Source organism: Lasiodiplodia theobromae (genome assembly GCF_012971845.1).
Source record: "Lasiodiplodia theobromae strain AM2As chromosome Unknown scaffold_2, whole genome shotgun sequence".
Classification (NCBI taxonomy): domain Eukaryota; kingdom Fungi; phylum Ascomycota; class Dothideomycetes; order Botryosphaeriales; family Botryosphaeriaceae; genus Lasiodiplodia; species Lasiodiplodia theobromae.
Genome location: NW_023336495.1, coordinates 1,061,633 through 1,075,667, shown reverse-complemented (window position 1 = coordinate 1,075,667; position 14,035 = coordinate 1,061,633). Strand labels below are relative to the sequence as shown.

The window sequence follows — 14,035 nt, the reverse complement described above, 5'->3', positions numbered from 1 at the left end:
ATGGTGCTTCCAAAGTTCCTGCTGGCTGCTGCACTGCCGGCGGCCGCCCTGGCCGCCGACGTCATCACCACAAATGGCTTCACCACTTGTTTGAACGACGCCTCGATTCAGATTACGAAGATGGACGTCACTTACAACCGGAACACGAAGAAGGTCGTGTTCAATGTTGCTGGCGAGAGTACCGAGGAGCAGAAGGTCATGGCATCGCTGGTAGTGTCGGCTTACGGAAAGGAAGTCTACAGCAAGACCTTCAACCCCTGCGAAGAGCAAGACGACGGCAGCAACAGCACCGCGTTGTGCCCAAGTAAGTCGCGCGCCCGCTTTTCCCCTTCTCCCGTATGCTAAGACCATCCAGTCCCGAAGGGCAACTTTGCAGCATCCGGCGAGCAGACAGTACCTGATTCGTATGCGTCCCAAATTCCGTCCATTGCGTTCACCATTCCCGATCTCGATGGAACCGCCAAGTTGGAGCTTACCCCGATCGATGGCGGTGATGACCTCGCCTGTATCCAGTCGCAGGTCACCAACGGCAAGAGTATGACCGTGGCCGGTGTCTCGTACGTGGCGGCCGGTATCGCGGGCGCCGCGCTCCTGATGACTGGTGTTTCCGCAATGGCAAGTGCTGGTTCCGCAGCAGGTGCGGGTGCCATCAGCCCCAGCCCTAGCTTCGGCGAGGTCATGGGCTGGTTCCAAGGCATGGCCATGAACGGAATGATGAGCGTCAAGTACCCTTCGGTTTACACCAGCTTCTCCAAGAACTTTGGCTTCAGCACCGGCCTGATTCCCTGGGGCGACATGCAAAACACCATCGACAACTTCAGACAGTCGACGGGTGGAAACCTGACTCACGCCAGCTACGCCTACCTGAGGAATGCTACCATTGTTCACGTGTCATCCAGCAACGTGACCAAGCGCAGCCTGGATACCGCCGCCCTTTACATCCGTGACTCGCTTACGACTAACGTCAACGGCACTGAGAGCTCGACTTCCGACGGCGACGACGACGATGACTCGTCCTCCGACTCGAAGGTCATGGAGTATGTCAATGGCATCAAGGGCTACGTTGAGGAGCTCTCCATTCCCCAGGCCAACACGTTCATGACCATTCTGCTCGTCTTCGCCATCGTCATTGGTGCCATCGCCGTCGGCATTCTGCTCCTTAAGGTCATCCTGGAAACCTGGGCTCTTTTCGGTTCTTTCCCCGCGAAGCTCACCAACTTCAGGAAGCGTTACTGGTGGATTCTGGCCAAGACCATCACCAACTTGATCCTTCTGCTCTACGGTATCTGGGTTCTCTACTGCATCTACCAGTTCAGCAACGGCGACTCGTGGGCGGCCAAGATTTTGGCCGGTGTAACGCTTGGTCTCTTCACGGCCGTCCTTGGGTTTTTTGCTTATCGCATTTGGTCCATGGCTCAGAAGTTCAAGAAGGCCGAGGGTGATGTTTCCGGTCTCTTTGAGGATAAGGAAACCTGGAGGAAGTACAGCTTGTTTTACGAGAACTACAAGAAGGGCTACTGGTGGCTTTTCGTGCCCGTCATCGTCTACTCGTTCGCCAAGGGCTGCGTCATTGCCGGATTGGACGGCCACGGCCTCGCTCAGACGGGCGCTCAGCTCGTCATCGAGGCGCTGATGCTTTGCCTTCTCCTCTGGTCCCGGCCGTACACGCTCAAGTCGAGCAACGTCATCAACTGCACCATCCAGGTCGTTCGCGTGCTTTCGGTCGTCTGCGTTCTGGTTTTCGTCGAGGAGCTCGGTATCTCGCAGACGACCAAGACGGTCACAGGCGTGGTTCTCATCGTCATGCAGTCGGTTTTGACGGGTGTTTTGGCGATTCTGATTGCCGTCAACTCGATCGTCGTGTGCTGCAAGGAGAACCCGCACCGCAAGAAGAGAAAGGAGCAGGGTAAGTTGATTTGCAGGGCATTTGCAAAAAGCAAGGCGCTAACTTTTGACATTAGAAAAACTCAACCGCGATCTCGACAACCTGACTCCTCTGGACGCTCGCAACTCGCTGCTCATGGACCCGGGCGAGTACAAGAGCCAGCGCCACTCGATCATGTCGGGGGCCAAGGGCTACGACCCGGTGCCGATGCAAGAGGGCGTTTCGAAGAAGTACCATGGGCGCAACACCTCGCACGAGAACCTGCTCGATTCGGCGGCAGGCATGGGCCAGAACGAAAGGGACAGGTCCATGTCGCGCGACGGCAGGGCACCACGGTTGCCGGACATCGAGACCGGCAACGGTGGTTACAGAGGGGCAGCGTACTAAATCTGATTTCCTATTTACGCGTGCAACACTTAACGGCGGATTTGTACAGAGGCAAATTTTCCTTTTCACTTGTTTGAGCACTCAGGTTTCTTTTGTTTTTTTGAGAACGCTTGGCGGAGGGCGCATTTGAAAGTCGTCTGTTCTCGATTTGCTCTTTTGTTGTCGACGAAAGCCACCCGCGGGTGCCATGTGTGATATCCAGTACTCCCCCGTCCTTCCTGCACCCACGTTTCCTGCCTCGACAGCTCTGCAGCCGGGCAGAAAAAAAATCGAATCACCTTCAAATCTCTCTACCGACCGACCACCTACACTCCTTCCTCGATCTCCTGTTTTTTTTCAATTCGTTTCAGTCAAAGAGACCCCGAACTTGAGTGTGTTAAGCTGGACATGGCTGGTCCAGACAGTGCTTGTTGTAATTGACTTGATAGAAGACGGGCAAAACTATTAGATTCCGCCGAATCCTGAAATGGTTCAATCAAAAGCAGCCGCCGATCTCGACGGCAAGGGGCGTCGGTCGACATGCAAAGCTTAATCGGGCCTCACAGTCACGATCCCTTCCGTCGACGGGGGGTTCCCTTCTCGAAAGCGGATTATTCTTCTATGTGAAACCGACTCATATTGCGCGACTATTCACCCTCGCCCTTCTATTCCTGTGCCATGTATTACTCTCGGACGCGGATACCACCGGTCGGCCTGGTTTCCCTCTTCTTCTACTTTCCCTGACGCCACACTTGGGGTGCGTAATTTCCCACCCGCTCATTTATTACGCTGCTAGACCATATGCGGCGGGGAGTTCGGGTGGGGTGTGCGCGCGCATGGGGGGCGCACCGACGGGCTTTTGAGATGAGGCGCCCCAGGCCACGGTCCACCCCCAATCACGCATCAAGCATCATCAAGTAAATCGCACCGCGCTCGTCATCACGCTCTCCCAAGGGGTAGCCATGCTAGGACCGTTCTCCAGCTCTGTCTCCCGTGGAGAAGCACGCCGTCGCTCTTTTTTATTTTTTTTCTCATCTTGGTACGGTAGTGTGGTGAACGCCTGACGCCGGTTCGTGATTCGTTGCTGGGCAGGAGATGAGCAGCGCAGGGAAGAGGCTTGTCTTGCCGGGCGCTAGCAACACTTCCCCCCCTTCTCCGTCGCTCCTCCAATTATCTATCGTCGATGCTAGAAAGATCTGTGTGTTCCCATTTTCTTTTTCGTTCGTTCCGTCTTCCGTGCGTGGGGCCCTGCAGGGCTGGCTGGGGGACGGACGGACGAACGCATTTCGAGGAAGGAAGGCAACAACATTGCTGCTGCTGCTGCTGACGCGCACACCTCGCAACGTCGTGCAAGACGGCCGGTCTGGACCTTTTCGCTTCCTTCGCCCCCTTGCAACCTGCACTCGAGCCTTCTTGCGTTCCCTCAGATGAAATTGGCCGCTTCCGGCCAAAACGGCTCATAACCCCCCTCCCCAGAGCGTTCTGTCGTGGCCTTAGGCATGCATTTTCCGCGGCTGGCGCCTGCGCGTACCACCACCACATATCACGCCGCCGGTCTTGCCGTTAGGCGCGGGATTGTCGGCGTGGCCGCCGCCGCGTCTGTGAGGTCGCACCGATTTGGGCGGGGACCATCCTGTGCCCACTATACACTCTGCTTTTATGCAGGGGAGCACGGCACACACATTATTGCAGCAGTTCGTGGGTGTATTGCGACGTGCCGATGATACGGGGGGGAACAGCAGACCATTTGCACATGCATCATTACCTTCCGGCGGAGTTTTGCGCAACCGGCAATCGGTAATCGGAGAAGGAGATAGAGAGAAGGAGAGAGAGGACGGCCAGCGCGGAGTCTTCGGAGTTTTGAAAGAGTGACGATCCAACGACGACAACAACAACGACAAGACTCCGTGAAGGCTTTCATGCCCAATTTTGCCACCTGCTAAATCGTGCCGTCGTTTTCTTTTCCCTGACAGTGCGCACAAGAGGGCTAAGCATTAATCCAAGCACAGCAAGCACAAAAGTAATAGCAAATAACTGGATATCGACCACGCCCCCCTCCTCGTGACCGGTCATTCCCCGAAAGCGGTACTGTTCGGCCGGCGAGTGTCTTTCTAGCCGGGATCTAGGAAGGTGCGGAGCCCTTAGGAAGGGGGGTGGTAGTGGTGGTGTGCCGTTCGCCGACGGCGGCAAACGAGAGGAGCGCGCGCGCGCTGGCGTTCGGCGTTCGGGCGGCGGCTCATGTGTTCGACGGCGCGGTGGCGGAGATTGGGTTGCTTCGAGAGGCGCAGCAAAGAGGCTGGCTGGGTCAGGTACCCGTGTGCCGGCGCAGGGGCTTACAGGCGATGGAAGGATTGTGGCTGGTGTGTCGGAACCGAAGAACTGCTCGTTAGGCATGGCCGCCCAAGATCGCCAAACTTGCCGGGAAGGAGCCAGAGATCTGGAGGACTAGCTCACCTGGTTGTTTGCACCTCGCTTCGGTGCAGAGGACTCGCTTGCCGTTGCTGATGATTATTTTGCGATCGAGGCCTGTCTCTGAACTACATGGGAGGATATAATTATTGGTCATGTATGGAGAGTACAGGCGTCCTTTCTGCTGTGATACCTTGTACTAGTGTGATGATGATTCAGAATGTGAATTCCTCAGCGTTACCGAGGGCAAGAGAGACAACCATGATGTTGTGGCCTGTCTCGGATCCCAGCTACCGTCACTGTCGTGCACTTGTCAAACCTGCAGAAGCATGTCAACCATTTACCTGGACCGAGGCAAAAAGGGTAGAGAGACATGGATATTGCGGCGCGTTAGACTCCGTGCCTTACTCTCTACCCGATCATCAGGCATTCCTTAGCCGCCAAGCACTCAGGAGAAGCCTTCAAAGAACAGAAAGTGACATCGTACTCGGTTGCTACGTCAATAGTTGCATGCGCGGTCTTATCGAAACGGAGATATCTCCAGCAATCGGGCCTCCAACTTGGCCAATGCTATTTTTAGCTTCCACATGGCTGCCCTCTTCGGAACAAGCACCGCCAAATCCCCCACTCTTTTCTCGTGGGGAAAGATAGGCCAACCACAGGCCGCAGACCGCGTGTATAGTGGCGTCGGGAGTAGGTGGCCTGGGAGTACGTACAGCCAACCTCACCACCACTGCAGTACGCGTAAGTAGTAGCTACTGCGGCGCGATCATCGTGTCTACGTGTATCCTGCACATAAGCGGTCCCAAGGAACGATTCGTCGGGACCCGCGTTTTTCGAAACAAGCGATCTGCGCTTTTCTGCTTGATTGACATCACAAAGCATTCCCTCCCGGCGGTAGCTTCCGCGGTAGAAGGCCCACGACTCGTGCAACTTACCTTTCTTTTTCCGCTTTAGCATGGAACTTGATGCAAGACCCTTGGATCCTCACACACTCCCCACCAAACCCCTCCTCTCCCTTGCTTCATCAAGCCTCTTCCCCGCGGCACAACGCACACAAACCGGCAGATTCCCCTCCGGCCGAATCTCGTCTCTCTGTCTCTCTCGGACCTTACACGCAGCAATTGCTTCACCATGCTGCCCCGCCACGGTTCCCGCGCCGATCGACGCGGCCTGGCGCACGCACAGGCTCGCGGCGCGCAAAGGCAGCTGCTGACGCAACCCGCAAGCCACATACGTCTAAAACTAACTTAGCTGTCGGGCATGAAAACTAGTAGTAGAAAGATCACTAAGGAAAAAAAAAAAAAACGCTGCTTGTCATGCAGCACAGCCACAGCTCTGCAGAGAGAAAGGATCCCCCGCGCGGTACCTGCCTATCGTCTAGTCTGAAACGCGCGATCTTCCGGAGACAACCGCTTCGTCGGGTACCTGCCTACCTTCTCGTACGAAAGAAAAGCTGATGAGCTAGCTGGTCGGCAAACCGGGGGTGGGGATAATGGGGGTTGGAAAAGGCGAAATGAGGTTGTCATGCAGAAGCTTGCGTACCGACGATCCCGTGCTTCGAAAAGGTGGGGTGGAAGAAGAGAGGGCAAGGGGCCGGAGATGTAGGCAAGGTAGGTAGGGCTGCTGGCTTTTCCCGTACGTACGCGAGCGAGCGGGTAGATCATGGCTGTATTGGGTGCGGCCGTTGGTTCGACGACGGAGGCAGGTGGCTAATATGGAGAGGAAGATGAAAGTTCGCTTTGAAAGTCGGGCATTGTTGCTGCTGTGGTGCCTGCAAACATCGGTTTGCTCGGGATCGGAACAGTGAATATGGGGAGTTGAAGCATCCATCTGAACGAGAACAGCGGTATATCTATGGCCACATTAACCGGGCGAACCTATCTTGGAAGTTTCCGTTATAATAACTGTGACCGTGGTCATCACATCTCAACGTTTGCGGATATCGGGTTGTTTAAGCCTTGCGCGAATGATTTCCGATCGCTACTCTGAATGGATATCTGGAAGAATGAGATAAATCATTGCACATACTCTATGCGCATACTCTGACCCTAGTCCGAGTTTCTAACCCCTGCTTCTGTAGACTGCCATCTACGCAAACCGGCCCTCTTGAAATCTCCCTTTCACTGTGCCCCAACCACAGCTGCGACATTCAAAGCCTTCCCAAGCCACTCAATCCTCTTGCGTCAGATCGATTACCACAGCAACTCGATCTCGGCGTCGCAATCGTTCAGCATCCTCAACGCTGACCGGAGCAGCATTATCGTCCCCAGCATCTGATAGAGTAGCAGAAGGTTGGTACTCTGGGGGATTCGCTAGCCAAGCCTCATGCAGCGCTGCACCGAGGGCTAGGGCGGTTGATCGAGATACGCTGTTGCCGATGATCTTCCACTGCTCTGCTGGCGAACCTATAATGACATCGCTTTCGAGGAATCCTTGGGCTCGCCGAGCTTCTCGAATACTTAGCACTCGGTGCTGCTGCCAATGTAGTACTCGACCATTGATAGCGCAGGCGGCCGCTGGCGCAGTCGTGATTGTGGACGTCAGACCGTCTTGAGGAACTCGTGACCAGGACCTGCTTCTGGGGTTCTTTCGCATATCACCGCCTTTTAAAAATCTCTTGGCCAGGGCCTGTGGCATTACACCTGCCTGGATCGCGCTCATTGCGCTTTGTACAGGCGGAAAAATTGGGATGTGGCGAATCATTTCTCTTGTCCATCCCGCTTCAGTACTTACTGTGCGGTGATCTGGATGCGTGATACACGTTTGTACGTGAGAGTCTTGGATGTTGGGGAGATCCCCCATACTTTCCCTCACCGATATGTGCTGAAAAGGTGTTGGGAGAAATCGTCGTTCTCCGAACTTCTGGTCATTCGCTTGATTCGTACCCAGTGACAAGCTTGGGGTCCCGCGTGGGTGCGAATGCGTTAAAGTTGCTGGAGGAATAGGCGCCAGACCCGGTGCTGCAATAGTCACGAAGAGTCTTGATCTCTTCTGGCAGTCTCCAGACGACCATGCGTCCAAGAGATGCTGGGAGACTTGATAGCCTAGACCAACCAAAGTGCACAATAGTTGCGGGAATATTCCTAGCTTCTCCTTGCCTTGATGAGCCATGGCCACCACGTTTTCAAGGATGGCATATTTCGGTCGGTAAACATCGATGTAGGCGGCCACAGAAGCTACCATGGAGATGTTGCGTAGCGACGCGTCACTCGCCGTATTACGCTGTAATCTGGAAAATCCTTGACATGGACTTCCGGCCGCGACGAAATCGATATTGCCAACTCTTGCAAAGTGATCGGTGAAATTTCCATCCATGACGTGTCTGAGGTAGTCGTTGACTGAGCCCCAATACACCCAGCACGGATGTTCGTTGTTGCAGTTGGACTTGTAGGTGAGAACGGCGTTTTTTGCCCAATCAATGGCATAGAGAAAGTCCACAGCCATCCCGTCCTCGATCCCACGTCCGAAATTCCCACCTCCGGCAAACATATCCAACCCGATCATTCTCGGACGAGGCGGTGGGATTGCCGGGTCGAGTCCTGGGTTCAACCCTGTGGGAAAAGGCTGCTGGAGATTTTCCACTTCGCCTGTTTCCGTCATATACGCAGTAATGAACCAAAAGTTTCCAACGCCATTACGATTGTATGGGCTGGGGATTTGATCTCGTCCTTGGTAAAAGCGGACATGGCATTTGGGGCCGACAAGCTCTGGAACGATTTGGAAAAATTCTTCCGTCCAAATTAGCTCGTTAGGAGGCCTTTTGCTTTTGGAATGCATGGCACGTCGAATCAGCCGACGTACTAAGATGGTTTGGGATTCCGCAATGTATTTTTCCACTACGACGGGATCTAACCGGTCCGAAATCTTGTCAGAAGAGTCGTACGAGTCAAGAGGTCTCCATGAAGGCTCGCCGTTTTGATTGACGGGAAGAAGGATAGTATCGCCAATAGCCACCTTAGCCAGAAGTTCTTGCCAAAGGGAGTCCTGGTTCCGGCATTGGCAGACGAAATCTGAACCTTTAATTGTCGTAAAGCAATGGTCCTTTGTATCAAACTTTTGTCGGATAAAGAAGTGAGGTGGAGTATTAGTAGAGTTATCTGTAGTTGCATCGCTCTGCAACCAAGAAACGCTCACTTTTCCAATGACATCCTTTTTTCTGAGCGGAGAATCATTGCAGTTGCAGTTCGAGGATAGGAAAAGCTCGTTCTTAAAGGGATAGACGCCGCCGGCCAGCGTTGTGGCGGATGGAGCATACAACCAAATAACATCCAGGCGCTCTCCGTAGCAGTCCCGCCGAGTATTCTGGATGTAAGCGTACCACAGATCAGAACCGTCCTTCCAGAGTGATGATCTTTCTGGTCGAACAGCCACATAGTCTCCAGTTTTGAGCTTGTCTGTCTTGAGGAGTGGTGCAGAGCTTGTCAGCAGCTGCGCGCGCTGACCATCGGTAAACCCAAGCGAACGGCTCCGCTCCTCAGTAGCTGCTCGAACCCGGCGTCCATTGAGCTCTTTGACTTCGAAGAACTTCGTGAGCTGAGAGATATGTTTGAAATTCTCAAAAACGTAGGGAGTCACAAGAGTTTTCCCGGATCCTGTAGTCCTCTTTAACGGCTTTTCTGCTCTTTCTTCGTCGGCAATGTAGTTGATGTCGCCCCAGATCTGGTCTTCGTGAGTATTTGGAATCACCGACCAGCTCTCCTTCCATAAAAAGCTGGCGTAGGAGACTACCGCTTGGCGGAAATCATTCTTCTTTTCATGTCCACCATATTTATCGACCCATCGTTGGAATTGTTGGCTTTCTCCGTGCCGCTGGCGTGTGAACTCGTAGAAATCAGACTTGAAGTTTTCGAGAGATACGTTTTGATTTTCGGCCAAGTAGTCCACGAAGTGTTTCGCGAAGTCCGCGATCCACAAAAATAGACTATAGTAAAGACAATAGTCTGATGCAGGCTCCCTCAAAAGGTACCAAACATGCTTGGGGGCGGCATGAATGGACTGGATTGAAATATTGCCAGTTACCGTAGAAACGGTCGGATCGCCATAGCCTTCTATAGCAAGTGTTTCAAAGGCAACGCCTTGGATGTATCTTTCGAAACCGTTTAGGGCGATGATTCCATCCACGAGGAGAACGTCTCGACCTCCATAAGTATGGAGATTTTGAAGTGGTTCAAGTTCATGCTGGCGGCTGATTTTAATCGCGCTCCCAGGAGCCCCGGAGGGCCGATAAATGCGAAAGTCTCGAATCGGAATCATGATATACCCGTGCATAGCATGGTCATCTCCTTCCTAATTTTCACGTGTAAGCTTCATGCATCGCGAAAGAAAGAAGATAAAGCAACAGTGAGAAGGCGACTGCGATCGGGGTTCCAAACATACCAGCAGCTCTTTCAAGGCGATATGCTCAGGAGTGGGAGTGAGCGGCGGCGTCCACCCATCGTAGATTGAGCGTGGGAAGTTCGAGGGCGGGATCCTGACTTGTACTTTTGGACTTCTTGGATCTCGGCAGCTGGGTGGTTTGTTTTCGTTATCGTGCGTGATGCCAACGACATCCTGATCTCCTGGTTTCTCGGGCTCAGAGCTTGTGGGTTTGGAGTTTGCTTCCGCGAGTTTCACGCGCTTCGGCTGCGGAAGTTGCCAGTCTTTGTCGTCCTCACTGATAATAGCTACGTCCGCAAATTCTTCTTCAAGAGAATCATCTTCCGCGAAAGTGACGTTAGTACTGCTGATAACTGACTGTGACATAGAGGAGATAGCATTGACGACGGTTTGTAGGCGCATTTTAGAAAGCGAACCGCATCACTTGGGGCTTGTGTAGTGTGCGATAGGACGTGGAGGCGAAGTAGCAAAACAAATGCGAGGTGGCACGGATACTTACCCTCGTCTAACAATTCGGGCATCGCTTGCGGTTCAAGATATATTTCGAACAATGCGGAGTAATGTGTCGTGATATGCAATGTGACGGCGGAGGGTGACGGGTGTACAGAGGGGCAAAGCTGTGGTGCTGCTCAATTAAAGCCGTCATGTTCTGGAAGTCGCGTCTGCCGTCGCGTCGGAACGCGTGGGTCACGGGTGCAGGTGCCGAGCGGCGCAAGTAGCAGGAGGCACATAGGTCCTGTGAGGGCTGTCGCAAACCACAACCTGCCACCAAAGGCAATGCATTGTTACATGCAGAACGCTCTGGTAGCAGCTTGTTTTCGGTATGTAGGAGTGACATATGCGATCAATCTTCGAAGCCTGGTTGCTCCGCAAATGTCTTGGCTTGTGGACCAAAGCAAGATGTTGAAGACAGATCGATTGAGGGACACCGAGTGTTTTTAAATAGCCTGGCTGTGAGGTAATGTGGTGCAGACGTCCGGGAAAAGAGCTGTGCTGCGCTTTTGGAGCTCCATGCACGAATCGGGTTTAGCGCCCGCGGCGTTGCCTGGCTGGTGAATTATTTCGAGACAGCGACCAAAGCTCCAACCTCCACCCCACACTCGCCATCCCCACCGCTTGCCCGCCATGTCTGGTCGCAGAGACTTCTTGAACCAGCCGGCGCCCGAGAACTACGTCGCCGGTCTCGGTCGTGGTGCCACCGGCTTCACCACCCGCTCCGATCTTGGTCCTGCTCGCGAAGGCCCATCCGAGGAGCAGATCAAGGAAGCGCTTGCGAAGCGCGCTGCAGCTCTCGGCCAGGCGCCACCCACAGCGTACGGCGCCACCGGCAAGGACGACGATGACGACGACGATCGCTACCAGGATCCCGAGAACGAGGTCGGCTTGTTCGCCAACGGCACCTACGACCGTGACGATGACGAGGCGGACCGCATATACCAGGAGGTCGATGAGCGCATGGATCGGCGGAGAAAAGCACGCAGGTTAGTCTTCCCTTTTACAGCTCCCCTGGCCGTCGTAGGAGGCACGCGTTTATCATCTTTGCATGGACAGGCTACCGACACCTTGAATCCGTCTAGGGAGGCTCGCGAAAAGGCTGAGCGTGAAGAATACGAGCGGAACAACCCCAAGATCCAGCAGCAATTCGCCGATCTCAAGCGCGCTCTCGGCAGCGTTTCCGAGGAGGAATGGGCTAACCTGCCCGAGGTTGGAGATCTGACGGGCAAGAACAGAAGGCAAAAGCAGAATCTCAGGCAAAGGTTCTACGCCGTGCCCGACAGCGTAATTGCTGCCGCACGAGACGCAGGCCAGCTTGACACCAGCATAGCGGCTGAGGGGGGAGAGAATGCAGATGGCACCATGACCAACTTTGCCGATATTGGAGCCGCCCGTGAGAAGGTGCTTCAAGTTCGCTTGGATCAGGCTACTCAGAATTCCGGAACCGAAACCACCGCAGGAACCGCGACAAGCATCGACCCGAAGGGATACCTGACCAGTCTGTCAAAGTCTGAATTGAGCGCCGGAGAAGTTCAGGTCGGAGATATCAAACGTGTACGGGAGCTCCTAGAGTCTGTCATCAAGACGAACCCGAAGCACGGCCCAGGCTGGATTGCTGCCGCACGTCTCGAGGAAGTGGCAGGACGCACGGTTGCTGCGAGAAACGTTATTGCGCGAGGTTGCGAGCACTGCCCCAAATCGATCGATTGCTGGTTGGAAAATATCCGTCTGAACGACAATCACAACGCCAAAATCATCGCTGCCAGCGCCATCAAGCACAACAATACCTCGGCTCGCTTGTGGCAGGCCGCGGCAGATCTGGAGACTGATTTGCGGGCAAAGAAACGGGTTCTTCGCCATGCGCTGGACGCCGTCCCGCAGAGTGTGGATCTCTGGAAGTCTGCCATTGCCTTGGAAGAGGATCCGGCAGACGCTCGCCTGATGCTGGCGAAGGCAACGGAGATCATCCCACTGTCTGTGGAGCTTTGGCTCGCCCTCGCTCGCCTGGAGACACCGGAGAACGCGCAGCTCGTCCTCAACAGGGCCCGCAAGGCTGTTCCCACGAGCCATGAGATTTGGCGTGCTGCTGCTGCGTTGCAGGAGCAGTTGGGTAAGACCGACATGGTGTTCAAGGTCATGGAACGTGGTATCAAGTCGCTGGCCAAAGAGTCTGCAATGCTCAAGCGCGAAGAATGGATTTCGGAAGCCGAGAAATGCGAGGATGAAGGAATGGTCATTTCTTGCCAAGCCATCATTAGGGAGACGCTAAGCTGGTCTTTGGACGAGGACGACGACCGGAAGGAAATCTTCATGGAGGACGCCCGTGGAAGCATTGGCAGAGGAAAGTACGAGACAGCTAGGGCCATTTACGCCTATGCCCTCCGCATTTTCCCCACCTCCAAGACCCTTTGGACCGCTGCGGTCGCTCTCGAGCGCAACCATGGAACGAAGGAGGCGCTCTGGAATCTGCTAGAGAAGGCCGTCGAAGCTTGTCCGAGCGCACAAGAGCTTTGGCTGTTGTTTGCTAGAGAGAGAGAGCAGGCTGGAGAACTGGACCAAGCCAGAGATGTCATTCGCCGTGCATTCAATCAGAACCCCAACAACGAAGACATCTGGCTCGCTGCAGTCAAGATGGAAGCCGATCATGGCAACCACGATAAGGCCCGTGAGCTGCTCATGGTCGCCCGTCGCGAAGCTGGCACTAATCGCGTTTGGTACCGGTCTGTGGCGTACGAGCGGCAACTCGGCAACCTGGAAGCAGCCTTGGACCTCGTCACGCAAGGTCTCCAACTCTTCCCGAAGGAACCCAAGCTCTACATGCAAAAGGGCCAAATCTACGAATCACTCAACAAGATCCCCCAAGCTCGCGAGGCATACACAACAGGCACCCGCCAATGCCCGCAGTCGGTACCTCTCTACCTCCTCCTCTCGCGCCTCGAAGAGAAAGCTGGTGTTACTGTCAAGGCGCGTTCCGTCCTCGACCGTGCGCGCCTCGCCGTCAAGAAGAATCCCGAACTCTGGACCGAGACGGTCCGGCTGGAGCGCCGCGCCGGCAACCTCACGAGGGCGGCGCAGATCATGGCTCAGGCGCTGCAAGAGGTGTCCAACTCGGGCCTGCTGTGGGCCGAGAAGATCTGGCACCTGGAGCCCCGCACGCAGCGCAAGCCGCGCTCGCTCGAGGCCATCAAGAAGGTCGACAACGACCCGATCCTGTTCGTCGCCGTGGCGCGCATCTTTTGGGGCGAGCGCAGGCTGGAGAAGGCGGCGAGCTGGTTCGAAAAGGCCATTCTTTTGGACAGCGATCTTGGAGACACTTGGGCGTGGTACTACAAGTTCGTGTGCCAGCACGGCACGGATGAAAAGAGGGAGGAGGTCATCAGCAAGTGCGTGCTGAGCGAGCCGAAGCACGGAGAGGTGTGGCAGGCCGTCGCCAAGGATCCGAAGAACTGGGGGAAGGGTATTGAGGAGATTCTGAAGCTTGTTGCGGCGAAGCTTGAGTAG

The 14,035-nt window shown here is 54.8% G+C and overlaps 2 protein-coding genes across 2 annotated transcripts; both read left to right on the top strand.

Moving 5' to 3' along the window:
* On the top strand, positions 1-2,272 carry LTHEOB_854 (uncharacterized protein; the record flags this gene model as incomplete). The annotated part of the gene is made up of 3 exons (XM_035518028.1): positions 1-304; positions 356-1,906; positions 1,962-2,272. 3 exons carry the CDS (start codon positions 1-3, stop codon positions 2,270-2,272), a joined length of 2,166 nt encoding a protein of 721 aa, XP_035369613.1.
* Positions 2,273-11,164: 8,892 nt separating this feature from the next.
* LTHEOB_853 (Pre-mRNA splicing factor prp1) lies at positions 11,165-14,035 on the top strand (the record flags this gene model as incomplete). Its single annotated transcript, XM_035518017.1, has 1 exon — positions 11,165-14,035. One exon carries the CDS (start codon positions 11,165-11,167, stop codon positions 14,033-14,035), a length of 2,871 nt encoding a protein of 956 aa, XP_035369612.1.